The sequence below is a fragment of the Vicugna pacos genome, chromosome 8, assembly GCF_048564905.1.
Source record: "Vicugna pacos chromosome 8, VicPac4, whole genome shotgun sequence".
In the NCBI taxonomy this organism is placed as follows: Eukaryota; Metazoa; Chordata; class Mammalia; order Artiodactyla; family Camelidae; genus Vicugna; species Vicugna pacos.
Window position 1 is genome coordinate 15,485,931 of NC_132994.1, and position 19,255 is coordinate 15,505,185.

The following is a 19,255-nucleotide window of genomic DNA, read 5'->3' on the forward strand; positions in this document are numbered from 1 at the left end:
TTTAATATATAAACTTAGATTATGCTGTAGCCAGGTCTAGATTTCAAAGAGATGTTTATATCACATCTCAAGACTGAATCAAATGCACAGTAGCCCAAATTAATTTCAGATTTCATATCCTAGATTATCTGATCAAACAACACTATAGCATGAAATCTAATTTAATACTGGTTAATTTACAGAAATCTTCTTATATTTATGTGAAATAGATCTTATTATACTAGTATTAACCAGTTTTTTTGAGGACAAAGCTCTTTCCCCTCCCTTTCTTCCACAGACCCCTCTCAGATAATAGTGTTTATCTATTGACTGAAAAATTACTTATATGCACATGGATGTGCACAATTTTTGTAATAAACGTATGGCTTCCTAAGCACCTGCTCCCACCTGCAACAGTCCTCCCATCCCAACCCTCCTCCAAATAAAGTTTAATCTACTTTAAAATGACTTCTTTCAATTAGGAAGCAAAGAGGATTAAATGACATTAAATGAAGTCTTCATAAAAACTGCTTTTCACTTAGTCTATTAAACAATAACATATTACATGATCTTTCTGTAATTCCATTCTACATGATTCTCTTAAAATCATCTAGTGGAGAAATAGTTCCTTTGGGGTTTTCTCTCTCACAATTCTGGATGGCTTCTTCTACGTGGGCTAATTTGAGCCTTAAGCACTGAAAAAGAAGCCAGGCAATCCTGGACTATAGTTATTTTGGAATATTTCTAGCTCTTCAAACCCCCTTTGTTCTGTTCCTTTCCTGGCCACTGAACCAAAATACCAAATCATACCTTTTAATATAACAGGTCCTGTAATAACAAAGCTAATTTTTGCTTAGTTTTCCTTCTTCTCATAAAACTGGGATAATATTCAGCCCACTGATGACCTCACAGTTCTAGGTGTGTGATGGAATAATAGCGGTGTGTTTCAGTGTCACGACGTGACCACAGCATTGTGTTCCTTTATGAAGGGCTGGAAATTCTAATTTTGTTTCAGTATTTAGTTACGAATACAAACATTACATTATAGAAGGTTTCAACAACATAAGGAAAAAGTTAATTAATATTCCAGCCTACAAAACAACTATTTTAATGAAAAAAAATCTTTATCTTAATTAATAAGCATCACCATACGGTTTTTTAAAAGGTCCCCCAGCCACAGTGGCAATGAAATTAGTATTTCTAAGCCTAAACGGTGAGCAATAGCTCAAAGTTATGGCTGGCTCTCTGGGAGGCTGGCTGTTCTGCTTCCAGAGTGTCCTGCAAGACTTCCCCAGTGCTACTAACACGTCCCCAACCTGAGGATCTCCTTTCCTGTCCTGCTCTCTCACCTACCCTTTGTCAGGAGAAGGAATCCTAGCTCTACACCAGAGTTTTCAAGTTCTCTTTCCTTTTTCCTGGATGTCAAATAAGCTGGGATGCAAAATAACCTTTCATCAGTAGGTCTACAATCTAATGAGACACATTACTCTAAAAATTCTTCATGCATCAAGCCACAGATTATATAAAATGATGTTGTTTACTGCTTTTATTAATGTTCCTTTAAATAATGTATATCAGGCATATTTAAAGTAGGTATCATTCTATATTAAAATGAATAAATAAAAACAAGAATTTCCAGGTTGACTATATCCTGTAGGAACTCCTGAAACAAAAGAGAAAACAAAAATGCACTGTATATGAAATACCTTAATGAAAATTTATTCTGAACACATACTTGTCGTTCTAGATCCTGAATTTTTTTGGCATCAGCTGCTTTTTCTTTTAAACGAATCTTCTGCTGTATAGATGGATGTCCAGATTCGGCTTTCAGTTTCTCAACCTAGCAGTAAGTAAAGACCTTGTTGAGAAGCTGACTTCTGTTATTTTCTTATTGAAGTATAGTTGATTTATAATGTGTTAGTTTTAGGTGCACAGCAAAGTGACTCAATTATACATGTACAAATGTATGTGTTCATACATATATATATATTCTTTTTCAGATCCTTTTCCATTATAGGTTATTACAAGATATTCAATATAAGTCCCTGTGCTAAATAATAGGTCCTTGTTGTTTATCTATTTTATACATAGCAGTTGTATAGGTTAATCCCAAACTCTTAATTTATCCCTCCAAGAAGCTTATTTTGATTTGCCGACACTAACTACTATACATAGCATAGGCAATCAGTAAGTCTTTACTATACAGTACAGGGAACTGTATTCAGTATCTTGTAGTCACCTATAATGAAAAAGAATATGAAAAGGAATATATGTATGTATCTGTATGACTGAACTATTATGCTGTACACCAGAAATTGACACAACACTGTAAACTGACTACATTTCAATTAAAAAAAAAGAATTAAAACATAGCAGAGAAACAGCAGGAGGGACACAAAATGGCAGTTTATTCATTCACTTATTTATTGCTTCCCAGAGAGGGCGCTGTGCTGCAGATACAGAGGGCAAACAAGCCAGATCCCTGCTTTCATGGTGTTTATGCTCTAATGGAAGGAGACAGTTGAGAAGCTAAAAAAGTAAGTAATATCAGAGAGTGACAAGTACCATGAAGAAAATAGGTGAAGGAATGAGAAGAGTCAGAGGGGGCGAGAGTGGTTGCTACATGAGATAAAGAGATCAGGAAAGACCTTTCTGAGAAGTAGAAATCTGAGCTGAGACTTGAACAAGGAGGGAGATATGGGCCAAGGCAACAAGTGGGGTGAGCTCGCCTGTTCAAGAACCAGAGGGCGGTCTGGCGTGGCTGGAGGAGTGACTAGGGGAGTGTGGTACAGGCAGGATTCAGACCACGTGGGGACCTGACAGGCTGTGATATAAGGAGCCTGGACTTACAGTCATCCCTCGGTAACCACAGGGCAGGACTCTCCTCAGATGCCAACATCCATGGATGTCAAGCCTCTTGTATAAAACGGCATAATACTTGCACGGAACTTATTCACATCCTCCCGTATACTTTAAATCATCACTAGATTACTCATGATATCTAAGGCAATGTGAACGATATGTAAATAGTTGCCAGTGTGTGGCAAATTCAAGTTTTGCCTTTTGGAACTTTGTTTTTTTCCAATCTGCTGGATCGGGAACCCCTGGATATGGAGAGCTGACTGTATTCTCAGTTTAAAATAGACTACACAAATAAAAGCAAACTAAAACCAAATCAGCTGTTTTAATTAACAGAATTTAGAGTACTGATTCAATGACACAAGGCTAAGAACTGACTGTTAAACATAACAGAGTTCATCTACAGAAAACACATTCTGAAGTTATTTATTACCTCAAGTTTGAGCTTCTCAATTTCTTCATTTGCTTCTTTAAGTCGAACAGCATCTTTGTCCAGAAGTTCCTGATTTTCAGCATACCACTGTAATCTTTTCTGCAGGCGACTGATTTCTTGTTTATGTGTTTCTTCTAAAATTTTTATTTCATATAACTTTTCACCTATAAGATACAGTAACTCAATAACCCGACTGTAATTTTTCAAAATATGAAAATAACTAAAAGATTTTACATGAAAACCAATGCCTAACTAATGAAAGCATTATGAAAAAATAAGAGGCAAAAAAACAACTGAGGTATACAAGGTTGTGTCTAGTCTAGTGTGTTAGTGAAAGGAAGAAGACTGTGTTCATAGTCCCAATCCTCAAAGTTTGTATGATTTTATTTAACACAACAAATATATGATGGGAAGGATTATTATTATTCTACTTTGCAGACAAGGAAAGCAAATTTCTTAAAAACAGGTAAGTGGATTTTATTGTACATCTTACACTGAAGATCATAAAATCACAGAGGAAAGATCCTTACTTCGGCAAACAAGGGCTCCTCTGATGGACCTTTCCAGCCCTGTGTTCTGCCCGCCCACGATCCAAAATAGGTGCGATCAGTAACATGCCCATGAAACACACCTGAGCAGCCTCCCCCCACTCCTTTACCCCTGAGCCCCTCCACCTGTCAGGACCCAGCTCAAATGCCCCTCCTCCCTGAAGCCCTTACTAGCACCCTCCTGTTTATTTCTAATTTTTTTAATATTAAACTTTTCTGCATACTAATCTTACTTCTCCTTTGTCTTTCCCGGTGGGGAAGGCCATGTTCACCCTTGGGTTACGAGGATAAAGGCAGCTGCTGCAGTGCAGTGTGTTACCTGTGATGTAAGCAATCTGCTCTTTGGCTTGGTCCCTCTCTTTCTTCATTTTCTCCATGTCTACTTCGAGAGCTTGCTTGTCTTGCTTCAGTCTTTTGAGGTCTTCCAATAAACTGGTTTTTTCTTTCTTGACATTCATAGAAATACAGAAACAAATGACTTCTAACCATAACAGATTGTGGTAAAGGCTCTCTTTCATTCAATTCGTCATAAATACTGCTGCTCATTATTTTTCCTAAATTTAAGCTCGGATTTTATCACTGCCCCCTCCAAATGATCACGAGCTTCCCAGAGCCTACCAGAATCAGTTCTAGTCACATAACTCAACACAGCTTCAAAGCCCTTCCAATCTACCATTCTGCCTTCTGGATCACTACGGCCTCCTAACCAGTCTGCCTCTTCCACTCCCGGCACTACAGTCTGTCCTCCACATGGGAAGCAGACTAATTGTTCTGAAGAGTCAGTATCATTCCTCCATTTGAAACTCTCCGGTGGCTCCCTCTCTCTTAGGGTAAACCCAAAGTCCTTCCCATGACCTTCAGTGTTGCATAACCCAGTCTTGCCCGCTCCTCTGATGCATCTCCCACAATTCTTCCCCCTCCTGCTCCACTCCAGCCGCAGAGACTTCTTGGCTGTTCTTTGAACACACCTGGTGCATTCCTACCCCAGGGTGTTTGCACTTACTGTTTCCTCTGCCTACAGCTCTGCCCCCACAGAGCCAGGTGTCTCGCTCCACTCTTTCTCAGGATTTCTGCTCAGGTGAGGCCCTAGGAAGGCCTTCCCTGATCCCTCTTCCTAAAACAGCAGCCCCCATCCTGGCCCCAGGTGTGTTGCTTTATTTTCTTCTCAAAATACTCATCAGCACCTGACACAGAACGTGTTTACTTGAAAGCAGAACTTGATTTTGCTCATCCTTCTATCACAAATGCAAAAAAAAAAAAAAAGCCTGGCACATTAGAAAAAAATAAAGTGGAAATCTCAATGTGCCCAACATTCCACACAACTTTCAATAGCCTCCTTCCTCTGCTTGACACAGTCATTCTCATCCTTCCAAGCTTAGTTCAAATGCAGCCTTTCCTGATAATCCCCTCCCCGGCACTGCCACAAACTTCCCATGTACCTCTAGCACAGCAGTCAGTGTTTTGTTTCATATGGCGCTGATTTGTGCACAGGCCTTTTCTCTTTAATAAGCTGAAAGCTCTTTGGGGACCGAGACTGATGTCACTACCCGTTTACTGTGTGGCACTAAGCAGAGGGCAGGTATTCAATAAACTCAACTCATAACGGCAGAAGAAACTCTTGGATTCATGGCAGTACACTTGGTATAGTTGTTTCAAAATAAAAATTGTTAGAAGTTCCGCATCACACTGCCTTATGATCTAAAATCCAATCTTACAAAGAAAATAAATCCTTCCATAAAGCCCTGGATAATCACAGTTTCCGGCTGCATCATTTCACTGTTGAATCTTCTGTGTGACCTTCTGTGGATGCCTTTTCAGGAGAGCACTGAGGTTCTTCAAGGTTTTACTGTGGAGACACACTCAAGGCTGCGCCTGCCTCTCTGATCTCATCGTCCACCACTCTGGTCCTGACTCATCCACTTCTGCCTCCGAGGCCTCTGCTTCTGGGAGGTACCAAGCCCACTCCTGACTTTCCCCTTGGCTAGAAGGCTCGACAGCTGCATGGTTAGCCGCTGCTTCTCTTCAGCTCCTGACGCAGACACGACTTGCTCAAAGAGCGCCTCCTCGACCACACCCAGTGCTCCTTACACTGCCCTGCCTACCGTTCGTCTGTATTCTCGTTTTCCTCAAAGAACTTACCTCCGTGAGTAACTCTTGTTTGCTTATTCCTTGTGTTCCCTGGGAGACTGTATGTTCCCAGTGAGCAAGGCCCAGGCCTGTCTCGTTACCTGCCGTTCTTCCAACACCAGGATGAGTTCCTGGCTGCCCGACTGAGCCGCGGGCAGCCCGTCCTCCTCCCCATCCCGGGGAGCTAGAAGGAAAGGGCTTAGGCCTTGGCTTTCAGTACGTGTCCACCCGAACTCACATCTTAAGACTGCACTAACTGGTATTCATTTTTAAGGTACAAATTAGACTGTACACAAGTAGGTTTGATATGAATATTACAGATTTAGCCAAGTATGAATTTTTGCTCTTAAACTATTTAAACTCAGAATGTCAAAGTGAATGGAAGTAAAGGTATATTTACATTCCATCTTTCAGTATTTGCACAAATCTTCCAAGAATTTCTACTCATTTTTATCTTAAACTTTTCTCCCCTGACTTCTTTTAAGGCTCTCCTTGCCCTTGGTGTTTTCACCAAGATAGGCCCCCGTGTAGATTCATACTTATATATACTAAGCAGAACTCACTGTGCTTCCTAAATTCGAGAACTCATCCCTTTTATAATTTCTAGAACATTCTTAGTCATCACCTAAAAATATTTAAATATATGCTAAAAGCATCTCACATTTCTATTTTCCATTTCTCTATTTTTCTGTTTCACTTTAAACTCCTTAGATCTATCTTCTAGTTTACCAATTTCTTCTTAGTTGTGTATGATCATCTATTTAACTTTTCTATTTATTTTTTACTTTCCAGGAATATATTTTATTTCCAGAACTGTTGATTTTTTTCTGAATTTTCCTGGTCTATTTTGTTCTTTCCTCACATGTTCCTTATTTATTTTCTATATTTAATCATTTTAAGTCTATTTATTTTATAGTCTATTCAGTAATTCCATTGGGGTTCTAACCCTGCTGTTTATTAAATCACCCCATGCCTGCTCATGCGGGCTTGTTTCTCTGGGTTTTGTAATTAGATTCTGCATTGTGAACGTACGGTCAGCAGGAGTAGGGACACTGTGTGAGCTGGGTTGAAGGCAGACACCTCTAAGAATTGGTTTGCACTTATTTCTTCTAGACACACTAGAGATAACTGACTTAGGACCACAGTTTATGGTATTTTTTTTTTCAGTTTGAGCATAACCAACCCTAACCGGTAGTCATTTCAAATATTAAAACACAAATGAAGGCAGAAGGGATGACATTTAAACTGAACAACCAGTAAAGTACTGAGCAAAGGAGACTTTGCCTCTTCTCTATCTAGAGATCAAGTTAAGACAAATAAGCTTCCTTGACGTCTCAGCCCCTTTTGAAGATGGGTGGATTCTTTCCTAGTCCACTGTTTTACTGAAGGATGTGGCCCTCTGAAGTCCCGGGGCCCCGTCTGCACTTTGCTGTTAGAGCCCAGCCCCACGGTTACTGCACTGGCAGCCTAGGAGCAGATGCTTACCGTTAGGTTTGTATGCCTGTCCACTTCTGACCCCCCGAGATTCTCTTTACTTTCTGGAGAGAAGTATGCGTGTGAGTTATGCATTTACATGATGTTTATTATATTTTATCTGGCGTTTTCCAGTGATTTCAGTGGCAGTGTTAGTTTCCTACTTGTCAGAAAAATGTGTTCAAAACAGCACTTTTAAAAGGTCAATAAAAACAGCCTTCAAATGAAACTAATCCTATGCTTAAAGCCTTACCGTGTTTTCCCAAGCCTTCATGAACCACAGCAATATTAATTTCTCTTTTAACTCACTCAATTTTGAGGCCTACTGATAGGTGGGGGAGCCCAATCATCCATTCTACCTATCTGCCTGGCTATCTAATCATTCAATACATACATGCAGCTGAAGAAACTTCTCTAATGGGTTCATATTTGAAGCTGCATTTTATATACTACAAAAACCTGTTAAACGTCAATTATTAAATTATAGCATGTTTAAATTTCTGTGTAACCTAAACTTTATATAATGAATTTCTATTTAAAAAGTGCTATGTAACTGGAATTTTTCTAATTTACGTAATCAATCAAATAGATTGAAAAGGCTTTTTAGTTTAGTGCTATGGTTCTTTATGGGAGGGAGTGGAGACTTAACTGCCTTCCCACAGGGGATGTCTAGAAACGCGGCAGTGGTTCTAAGTGCTACAATGACTGGTGGGTGCTATGACCATAGTTCCTGGGGACAGGGATGATAAAAATCATGCAATTCATAGAACTGTTCTGCTTAAGATAGAATTAATCTGCCCTAAATTTCAGAGCTTCTCTCATTGATAAATACTACTTTAGAAAGTTCTCGGCTATATTCTCTACAACACAAATTAATAAAAATAAAGAAAAAAGTTACACATTTTACCTTTGTGTTAGGCACATCATATACAAGTATTTGCAGCTATAGTCTCTGCCCCCTAGAAGTGCACAGTCTACTTAGGAAGACAGGGAAAAAGCCAATCAACTTTTTAAGCTGAACAGTCATCTTCAGATTATTCTCCCATTTTAGCTGTACATTTCCAATGATGAATTTGAAGTCAGGCATACATCCCCAGATAAGGTTATGTCTCTAATATGCCAGGCATGTGATAAATGCCTGGTAAGAGGCTGGATTACAAAGAGGAAGCCATCTAAATCCGGTATTACACTGCTGCCTCTATATTAAGGTCACATGTATGCCAAATGCTCATCTTAGGTATTTCTTAATTTTTAAAAGGCATGGAATTTATAAATGGATTTTATTTATTCATAATTACAAAAACATATTTTTTTTACACATATGGGGATTTTTATAATAATCTTCACTATCATTAATAGTTAAAATTCTTATGCAACTTACCTGTGCCACCCGTAGTTCTGCTAACAGATCTGTAAAATTCTGGTTTTGGGTGGGTTCTGCACCTTCCAGTGCTTGAGAGAGGAAATGGCTTTTGTGCATCTGTTCTCTGATTTATTTTGAAAAAAAAAATTTTTTTACAAGGTACTCCTTTCAATATAAAATATTCCATTCTTAAAAATTAAAAACTAATGCACAGTGGAACTCTGTGAGTCACCGAAGATAAAAATTTTATTTACTCTAAAGAATAAAATACTAAAATACTAAAAGAGGAGTATACTTTAAGGGAAATGTTTATGTGTAATCTAAAAGAATGGAAACCCTGAGAGTATTGGTTTATTAGCCTTGGCCCAGGGAGAGGAGCTTTTCCCCTCCTAATTTACACAGAAGTGCCCTTGCTTGCCAACTTGTGTACTTTCTAGCTTTGTCTGTATATGTGTGCTTTTTTCTATTTTACATGAAAGATTAGTGTGAGCTAACAGCAGCCCTGCCTCTTACGCCTAAGTTATCTTACAAAAAAATGGAAGAAATATGTGAATAAATGTAACACACATGACATTCACAGCCGAAGAAGTTTCTTCTGACAGCCGTCCTATTTGAGTATTTAGGTGAAATGATTAGTTACTTCCTAAAAGACAGGACCCTAACTTGCCCATGTTTGTTGGCTAAGCTCCTTCACTTAACGTATTAAAGATGGATGTAATAACATCCAAAAGACCTTATAGTGTGAAGTATGATTCCTAAGTAGGTGCTGGTGCTCTGCCAGCCTGTCACAGTGAGTGCTGGTTCTCACAACTCACAGGCTCTCCTTCTCTGGAGAAACGCACTTGCCAAACAGCAGCCCCGGCCCCCGCCCAGAGGATACCCGCCACCCACTTCGTGGGGCACACTTCAGCTGGGGACTGACTAGCTGTGGGGCACAAATGGCTTTCCCCCACCTGCCTCAACTGGGGACCAACTCTGGGGTGCAGTCTGTTCTTCTGAGCTTCCTGGTGAGAGAAGAATGAAGCCAGCCTCTGGCTGAGACCATGGTCCTACTAGCCTTCCCCACCCCTACATCTTGCTTCTCCTGCCCCTTCTTCTAAGAGTTATCCTCCAGGAAATCACCTCCACAAGGACCCCCAGATCAGGCTCTACTTATTCGGAACCTGACCTAAGACAGTAAATAATACTGTATATATATTTTACTATTATTACTAAAAGCATCATTACTGAGATGCATTACATAAGTATCTCAGGCTTAATGACTGATCATGAGGACTGTTCAATTTCCTAAAACTGAGGTCAAATTCAAATGTGAATATGATGAAAATACTGAAGTGTGTACTAGTCATCTAATGCCAAAAGAAAATCCATTGAAAATTAAAAATATGAAAGCTGTAGAACTGTAAACCAGTGTATAATTTTAAAAATTTCTAGGTATAACTAAATGTATTATTAATATAACAATAAAGTGCTTAGAAAGAATTGATTTGATTTTAAGAATTTAAAAAGGACTTACTTTAAGGAAGCTAATTCGCTGAATAAGCTCTGGTTTTCCTTGAACATTCGCTCCTCATTTTTCTTGTTTTGTTCTTGAAGATCTTTCACTTGATTATACAATTTTTCATTTTCCTTTTTGTAAATAAAAAATTACATTTTAGTTAAAAGTCAGTAGTACCTATATAATATTAATGTATGTACTCATAAAAGATACATCCTTTAAACATTTTAAAAGTCTTTTATTAAATTTCTTCAATTTTTGAGTAAGCCTTCAAATCTTTTTCAAAAATCTTTTGATTATCTTGGAAGAAAATTTGTTAGCTAAAAACAATTCTTTCCAAAATGCTCAAAATGCTTAGTTGGAAAAAAAAGTTGCAAAAATTCCCAAAGCCAAAGAGCCTGTCAGTATAATGTATTCCATTTCACAGGTGTAAGTGGGCGAGTGACCGCAGGAGTAACTATGTCCCGACTTTGCGTATAAGGGATGGGAAGGCCAGCGGGACTGTTTGTACATTCTTTTTTTTTTTTCTGTTTTTGGCCCATCTTTCTGTGGTGAGGTAACTGGAGGGAGCCACAGAGGGTAACCATGCTTGTTTCTGGAACTGTGAGCAGGGAGTTAGAGACTAGGTGTTTCTGGAAGATCAGGAACAAGGCAGAGCAAGACTAGACCCAGTTCAGCACCTGGCCTGAGCTAAAAGGGGACTCAGACAGCGAGATCAGTCCCACTCTGTGCTTGTTAGATGCTCTGGCTTATTAACCTCTTTAAAATTAAGAATCTGATGAAAACCAAAGAACTTTCTGGATCTAATATAAATTCTGAACTGTCTCACTGTGTCTGGCCTAATGCTTGGCAGATAGTCTGTGCTTAATTCTCTGCAGAATTCATGAAATCCAGAAAAATACGTACATATGTTGATACACAAATTTTGTGGGATTTTTTGTGTGTGTGTGTGGTGGGGGGTTGGCATACTTATGGGTCTGTGAAACCCTCCTTAAAATGCATGCTCTACACGGCAAGCTCTGAATGGCAAGCAGAGGGTCTGAAAGGTTCTCACTAACTCTAGGGCAGAGCGTCCTGCAAAATCAGTACTATTTCTTTTATAGTGAACGCTGTCATCTCTGATGCGGTAATGCCTTCTCTGGATGACCCTGGAGTGAAAATGCTTTTTATTGGTAGGCTTTTACTGTTGTCAAAAGAGAGAAAGGTAATGAGACAGAAGGGGAAGGGGAGGGAAGTTAAAGAAAAAAAGGGGAGAGAGACGAAGATGAAGTCTCATGTTGGAGATCACCAAACCTGTCCTGCCTGTCAGATCAATGTCACCAAGATGCCATCACACAGAACAGATGTCTGACTATAGGACACAGACATTTTCTTCCACTTAAGTCAAATATTTTTCAATCTCAGGGCACTGGCAACTGATTTCAGATTCATATTTCTGAATATAATGTCGAAACTAGCCAATATTATCTACTGAAAAACATTATAGAAAATGAAAGAAAAATAGGACAGTTTCTAAGGAAATATGGCTATTAAAATTAGTAACAGGCAACATTCATTAACTGGTTACTGTGTGGAAGGCACTAAGGTTGGTCTGCGCTGTCTCGTTTTAATTGCACAACCATCTTCCGAGACAGGTACTGTCATTCTCATTCCCATTTCACAGATGGGGAAACTGGCTTAGAGAGGGAATATGATTTGCCTAATGCTGCACAGCAGGTAGTGAAGCAAAGCCTAAAACCAGATTTTTTGAATCCAGAACCCATGCTCTTAACCACTTTAATTTTGCTCATGATAAATGTGCAGACCAGCCAAATCATTACTTCCTCACAATGGCAGAATTCCCACTACCTGTTAAATGGACACAAATATTTCTAAATGCCTTATGTTTACAACCAAAGGATCTCATAACAAACTCATTATGTGTTGAAGAACTGTTACCTGTTGATATCCCTGAAGAAGTGTCTCTTGTTCTTCTATTTCTTTTTGGATTTGCTTCAATTTTTCTTCGGTGACAGGATCAGATGTTTCCCCCAAATGCAACCACCTTTGTTTTTTGTTTGATTCTTCAAAGCTATTTAACTTTGAGAAAATGCAGAAATTGTTTTATTTGGGAAAGGAAATGATGAAGTAAGGAAGAACAAAAGAAAACCAAGGTGCACAGACCTAAAACTGTCTTATAACCACACTGGAATTAAGGTAACACCAGGCACAGTTAAATCATTACAGGATGTTCTGTGCTGATGGTTCTGATGATGGAATTAACTCAGAAATGCTACCCAGTGTCATTCTCTGAACTTAAGACCTTCTATAGTAATTTTTCTGAAACTTTGTCTTCCTTGAAGGTCACTGTGAACCAAGGGATTTGTTTTCAAAACGGGCTGCTAACAAGAGAACAATCAAAATGAGCCAATTTAAATTCTGATACCCGCCCAGGGGAAGGAGGCACTCTCTGGAAACATGTTGATGTTTGATTCAGCAAATACATCAAGTCAAAGAGCTGCAGGGACAGAGGATGACAATGCATTTCACGGGAAGTACAAGTTCTTTTTTCATAAATAAAAGGAAAAATAGGACAAAGTGTCTAGTACCTTGGCTTGAAGAATGTAATTGTCTTGATTCAGTTTGAAGAGTTCCTTTTCCTGCTGTCTCTTTAGTTCCTCCATCTTATTTTCCAGCTCTCTCTCTTTTTCTGAGAATGTGACTTTGATTTGCTCAATGAGGGCTTGTGCCCCTCTCCATCTTCCCTCTGCTTCCTGAACTCTTTCAAACATAGTCAGTTCTGCTTCCTTGTTCCCACCACCGTATCCTGAAGAATCCTTTTAAGGAAAAGCATTGCTTCATTACGTAGAGTTAACGTTAGATTTGCACACAAGTAGTTGGGAAAAAAACCCCACCAAGGATGAAAATGACATGGTTAACAATGTTCTACTACACAAGAAAATCAATGCATGTTCAGTAAGAGTGAGTGATTGGAGTATTACTCAATGCAGAAGAAATTTCATATATTTCATTATTTATACTCTAGTTTCAATATATAATTATAGATCATGAAAACATTATGAATATTAGTTTGAAATTCAATACCTACCTTCGGAAACTGAACACAGGAATCCGTTTCTGCAGGGCCCTCAGACTTCTCAGGGGTAGCCACGCCACGTTCCCTGGGGGAAGCTGGGTTACCCACAGCTGCAGGCTTGATGAGTCTTGTTCCAGATAAGATTTCTAAATATTGTAAACAATGGATAAAAGCACCACAAATACAAACTAAGTTGAATGTGTATTCAGCAATTACGTAACCAGAAGTAGTAATACACGGGGACACTAAGACAAGCGAGGATCTCAAAACAGGCTGATACACACCAAACAAACACCCTCACACAGCTGTCCCCCCGCGCTCAGAACCGCTGCCTGGAATCGGCATTCTACTCCACCTGACACAGAGGCCGACTGACCCACGGTCCACGTCAAATGACAAGTGGAGCTAAATAAATGTAAGGAGAATGTGGACTGGGGTAATTTCAGCTTTTATCCCTTTTAAATAAATTACTCTTTTAAATGTTCATAGCAATAACAACTAAAAATATCTAAAAGATGAATCAAAGAGAAGCTGATAACTTTATGAAGCATTTTAGTTCAGATTAAGTGTGCTTTCAAAGCACAGTTTTCTATATAATGCATGTCAAGATATAGTGTCAATGGAATCATATAAATTGCATGGAAACTTTATAACAACTAGTTTAAGTTTGATTACAAAATAAATGGTATTACTGCTCTAATACTGTGATATTATACATTACGTTAGAAACAATGTTATTCATATATATATTTTGGTCAACTTTTTAGCTTTTAAGGTACCTCATAAATCCCCAAACAGCAGAAATAGTTCTAAGGCCAATAAATTATTCAGTTAATAATACAAAAAAAAAAAAGCTTATGGGAAATACCTAAAAGAGCTCTCAAGGCCCATATTCAAACACTACAGGTTCTGAACTGAACCCCCAGTGAACATTTATCTGATCGCCTTAGAGGGAAATGAAGAATTAAAAATCAATATTTTTCATATAATTTCTTTAAATGTTAGCTTTTTAAATGCAAAGTTTACTTTTTTGTTAAAAGGGAAATACATGGTTCTTGAAGATTTGGAAAATACAGAAAAGTCAGAAGAAGAAACAAGTGCCCCCAACAGTACTTCACCCAACAGTTCCTTCTAATCTTCCCCAGGTTTTCCTTATAGAGTAGTAACCATATTTAATTGGACAGTTTGATGTAGAAGGTTTTCTAGAGGAATCTCTTAAAGCATTCATAAAGGATCTGTTTGAGTCATTGTAAAAGCAGGAATTAATCCTTCCAAGTCACTGGAGGTCCATTAATGTGGCCAGTGAAGGGGTCAGACCTGCCAGCACTGTGATTCTCCCTAGCACAGGGCAGCCAAGAATGTGGCAGGTGGTTCTTGCTCCAGCTGCAGTCAGCCAGTGCTTTTACCCCAGAATTCTCCCTCCTGGAGTTCTTAATTTTGACTTCTCTAAGTTGTTATTTTCAGTAATAGTACATGGACAGTATCTTTCCCCTTTATACAGGAAAGAAAAGTTGCTTGGATATAAAATTCAAACATGAAAACACTGAGACTTCTGAACCCTTCTTAAAAAAAACAATGGATTCAAAAAATTCAGTCAAATAATAAGGCAATCAAAATAATTCCAGAATGGAGAAGTGATGGCTAAGGGACTGGGGAAAAGCATTCGGACTCTGTAATAACCAGAACCAAGATCCACATTCAAAAGCTGAAGGGAATTACAGCTGCTGGAGAGAATATAATAAATATGTTGATTATAAATAATATAATTATATATAAATATAACATGTATAACAGGATATGTAACCCATATCCTATACTATAATATACACTATATTTATTAGAAATAAAGCCAACAAAAATGGGTAGGAGGCATGGGATGGGGGATGTAAGAGTTTTACTACATATTTAATAGAAGGGAAAATTGATAACATATAAAAATTGGAAAATGCAGTTAAAAATAACATGGTTTTGGCAATCTTTCAGGGGTTTTTATAATTTATTTTGTTGAAGGGATCTTTTGGGATGTAACATTCCTCAGGATGAAGTTTCTTTTTCTTCTTAGAGATTTAAGTAAAACAAAATCTAATATTTTATTTAAAAGAACTGATAAAGTGTGATCTGTTCTTACAAAATGTTTTGTCCATTTTTATTTGTCCACGTATCTGCCTTTCTCCTTCCTTCCAGCTCTCATCCCCGCTTCCTCCCATCTGCATGTGGACACACACAGGAGAGGCACGGAATGAGGCCACCAGTATGACACCAGCTGTTTCTGGCTAAATTATTGCTTCCTTTTTACTTTTCTGTATTTTTGAATTTAAATAATGAGCAACTATTCCTTTTGTGACAATAAACTTCCTAATCTAAAAATAAAAACACAAGAGTCGACAGCCAAAGAAAATTAACTTTAGAATAAAAAGGAAAATCACCACATGGCAGACACTGCTAGCTGCCAATCTCCTCTTCCTCCCCACTAAAAGACACCTAACTTTGCCCCGGGCAGCAATGTGCCAGTTAAAACCACCCATTTCCCTGGACTCCATGCAATTGAGATGGGGTTCGGGGGCAGAGGTACAGGATCAAAGTTCTGACCAATAAGATGAAAGCAAAAGATTCCAATACAGGGCTTCCAGGAAAGCGACTACCTTTTCTGATTAAGCTGCTGAATTTACTGGCATGCACCTTTGACGTCCCACCTCTCCTCCTCCTGAAAGGCTGGAGGTTGTGTAGCTGTCTGGTGACAAGGAAGACTAAAGTCACAGACTAGGGATTTTGCAGGAGGAAATAAGGAGGTTTGTTTCCTTGCACAGGTGCACCAGCTTAGAACTGACTGGCTCTGCCTTCCTGGTTACGTGAAAAAGAGAAGCCTTTGAAATGCATCAGCCGCAGTCATGGTGGGGGTGGGGGGGGGTGGGGGCTGCTTCCTCGGAACCAGTGCTGATGCCAAGCACGTTCTCTAGACTTTCTGTACTCTCACCTCCGACTCAGAGGCTGCTTCTCTGACACCCAACCTACGACAGGTAACAACCACCCCCAAGAAATTCCAGTTCTTTGGAATAAAACTAAAATTACTCTGGGCAATTTTCCAACAAAAAGACAGAGATTTAAAAAAAAAATCCTACTTAACAGAGGGTCTAATGAGAAAAAAGTAGCTCAGTACAAAAACAGACAATCATAGTTTGTCACTGTACTTTAATATGAATTTTAAAAATTCATGTTAATTTTGGCAATCACAAACACTATGAAATTTTGAAATTAGGGAAAATACTCATAAAAATATCGTTGCCTTCGTCCATCAACCTCTATGCCATCCCCCTCGTTTCTACCCACTGTGACCTGACTTCTGGCTTCACTCTTAGCAATTTCCAACTACTCACCAGAGATCCTTTCAACTCCCTCCCTGTATGCATTTCTCTGCCCCAGCTGCTCTCCCCCACTGGCTTTCTAGGTCTTTTTCTGTTACCAGTAATGCAATCACTCCTGAATCTCAGTCTCTCTCAGTTCACTGCACTCATTTGGTAAAACCACTTCTCTCGGTAAATCCAACTACACAGCTACCTAACACCTGCAGTCGTGTGGGAGAAAGTGGCTGTGCACACAGATTAACACACACACCTCCTGCCTGCCTGGTCTCAACTCACATTCATGGTCACAACTTCGAGCAGACTCTTCTTGCTGCTGGGAGTCCAGCCCCCCAGGAGAGCTCTTTAATGTCTGCTCTTCTCCAGCACCCCGGCCCCATCCTCACTGCCACCTCATCACAGCACGTTTTACTTCTCAGAGGAAGTGGAGGCAATCAAAGGAACTCACCCCCATCTCTCACCACTTCTACCCCTACCAGTATCCGGACCCACCTCTTCACTCCTCCTCTCTGCTTTTCCACAGGTGAACTGTCCACGTTCCCATCTGAAGCCAACTCTCCCAGTGTGCACTGGACCCCGTTACAGCCCCTCTACTTGAGGACACTGCTCTACAACTCTCCCCTCCCATCACGCATTGCTTCCTGTCTACTGCATCTTTCCAAAAAGCATAAACATACTGTTATTCACTCATACCGTGATTTCTCTCATTAAAATCAAGACAAAGCAAAACAAAAGACTTCCCCTGACTCCACCCTCCTGCCAGCTACTGCCCCATTTCCCCCCCCACCTTTTACACCCTTTCCTCCAGGGCTGTCTGTATCTTAAAGTAGCCAGTTCCACTTCTGTTCCCACTCAATTTGCCTTTCAGAGTCACCTCCCCACGGAAATTGCTTGTCCAATGCCGATGGCCTCCTTCTTGCTAAACCCAAAGGTCAGCTGTCAGTCCTCATTTTCTCTCTCTCAGCAGCAACAGATAGAGCAGATCAACTCTCCTTTATATACTCTCTCCCCTTGGCTTCAGGAGTGCACATACTCAGGTTTCCTCCAGCCTTGCTCTGTCCTTGCACGTTACTCCTCTTCCTCCTGACCTCTTTAGGTCAGCACGCCCAGGGCTCAGGCCTTGGTTTGCTTTTTCTCTCTGTATATGCTCCCTTGATAATCTTTGTCAGTCTCAGAGAATATCGCATGTAATGAAGTAAGTCTGACGGAGAACGACAAATACTATATATCACTTATCTGTGCTATCTCAAAAATAATACAAATGAATATATATGAAAGCAGAAAGACTCATAGACACAGAAAACAGACCTGTGGTTACCAAGGGGAGGCGGGGGGAAGGACAAATTAAGGGTATGGGATTAATGGATACAAACTACTGTACATAAAATAGACAAGCAACAAGGATTCACTGTACAGCACGGAGAATTCTACCCAATATCTTGCAATAACCTATAACAGAATATAATCTGCAAAAAACCAATTCACTTTGCTGTACTCCTGAAACTAACACAATACCGCAAATCAATTATACTTCAATTAAAAAGAACCCATGGCTTCAAAAATATTCATTTTTAACAACATTTGATACCTACAGTCCACATCTCTCTCTCAACTCTAGACTCTTCTTTCCAACTGCCTCCTTGCCAACTCCATTTGCATGCAGAACAGGCATCTCAAAAACATCACCTCAGCAACTCAACTCCTGATCTTCTCTCCACCCCCAAAACCACTCTACCTCACTTTCTATCCCAGCTGGAGAGGAACCACATTCTTTCATTTGCTCAAGCCAAAAACCCTGCCATCATCTATGACTCCTCCCTCACAACCTCAAACCAATCTTTTAGACTTCTGGCTCCATCTTCTAAATATATCCCCATCCAACTGCTTCTCATTACCACCACTGCCACCACCCTGGATTGAGCCCCATCACTCCCAGCCTGGATTCCTAAAACCCCCTTTTAACTGGTCTCTGTGCTTCTCCCTGTGCCCTTATGGTGTGGGTCCATATTTGTTTGCATACGGTCAAGGACATCAGCCAGAGGAATCTGTCTGAAGGGTAAGTCAGATGAAGCCACTCCCATGCTCACAACTTGCCAGCGGCTCACCTCTCCACACTGAGAGTGAGACCCCAAGGCTGCTAATGCCCTAGACAGCCTGCCGTGCCTGTCCCTGTGATGCCCGATCTCACCTCCTCCTCCTGCCCTCTCTGCCCACTCTGCCCCAGCCACAACGGCTTCTAGGCTGATCCCTGAAATGACAGGCATTCCTCCCTCTTTGGACTTTTGCACTGACTGTTTCATTTTTCGGAAATATGCTTCCCCTACACAACCACACAGCCAATTCTGATTCTTCCTACAAGTCTTCGTTCAAAGGGCTCTCTCTCACTGAGGACCACTCTATCTTATGTCAAATGGCGACCTGCTGGACTCCACCGCTGACACTCTTGCTCTGCTTTCTGTTTCTCCTAGTACACAGCATCATTTACTGACTTATTATGCTTGTTGTTAAATGTCTCTCTCTCATCAGATGACAGCTCCACA

The 19,255-nt window shown here is 39.9% G+C and overlaps 1 protein-coding gene and 1 long non-coding RNA gene across 6 annotated transcripts in view; one reads left to right on the forward strand and one right to left on the reverse strand.

The window, feature by feature from the left end:
* Positions 1-19,255, reverse strand: part of CEP162 (centrosomal protein 162) — a 77,041-nt gene that overhangs the window by 22,326 nt on the left and 35,460 nt on the right. For all 4 annotated transcript variants that reach the window (XM_006200324.4, XM_072965564.1, XM_072965562.1 and 1 more), the window contains exons 14-21: positions 13,369-13,502; positions 12,869-13,096; positions 12,219-12,359; positions 10,299-10,411; positions 8,801-8,906; positions 4,139-4,265; positions 3,272-3,435; positions 1,715-1,819 (exon numbers count right to left, since the gene is read on the reverse strand). In XM_006200324.4, coding sequence (XP_006200386.1) covers positions 1,715-1,819; positions 3,272-3,435; positions 4,139-4,265; positions 8,801-8,906; positions 10,299-10,411; positions 12,219-12,359; positions 12,869-13,096; positions 13,369-13,502 — 1,118 coding nt within the window. The remainder of the gene's footprint in view (positions 1-1,714; positions 1,820-3,271; positions 3,436-4,138; positions 4,266-8,800; positions 8,907-10,298; positions 10,412-12,218; positions 12,360-12,868; positions 13,097-13,368; positions 13,503-19,255) is intronic.
* On the forward strand, positions 979-12,833 carry LOC140697643 (uncharacterized). 2 transcript variants are annotated; one of them, XR_012074804.1, is made up of 5 exons: positions 979-1,192; positions 1,727-1,825; positions 2,417-2,516; positions 5,638-5,962; positions 12,623-12,833. It is a non-coding gene; the product is annotated as an uncharacterized lncRNA (long non-coding RNA). The 2 variants fall into 2 exon arrangements; XR_012074803.1 differs by lacking the exon at positions 5,638-5,962.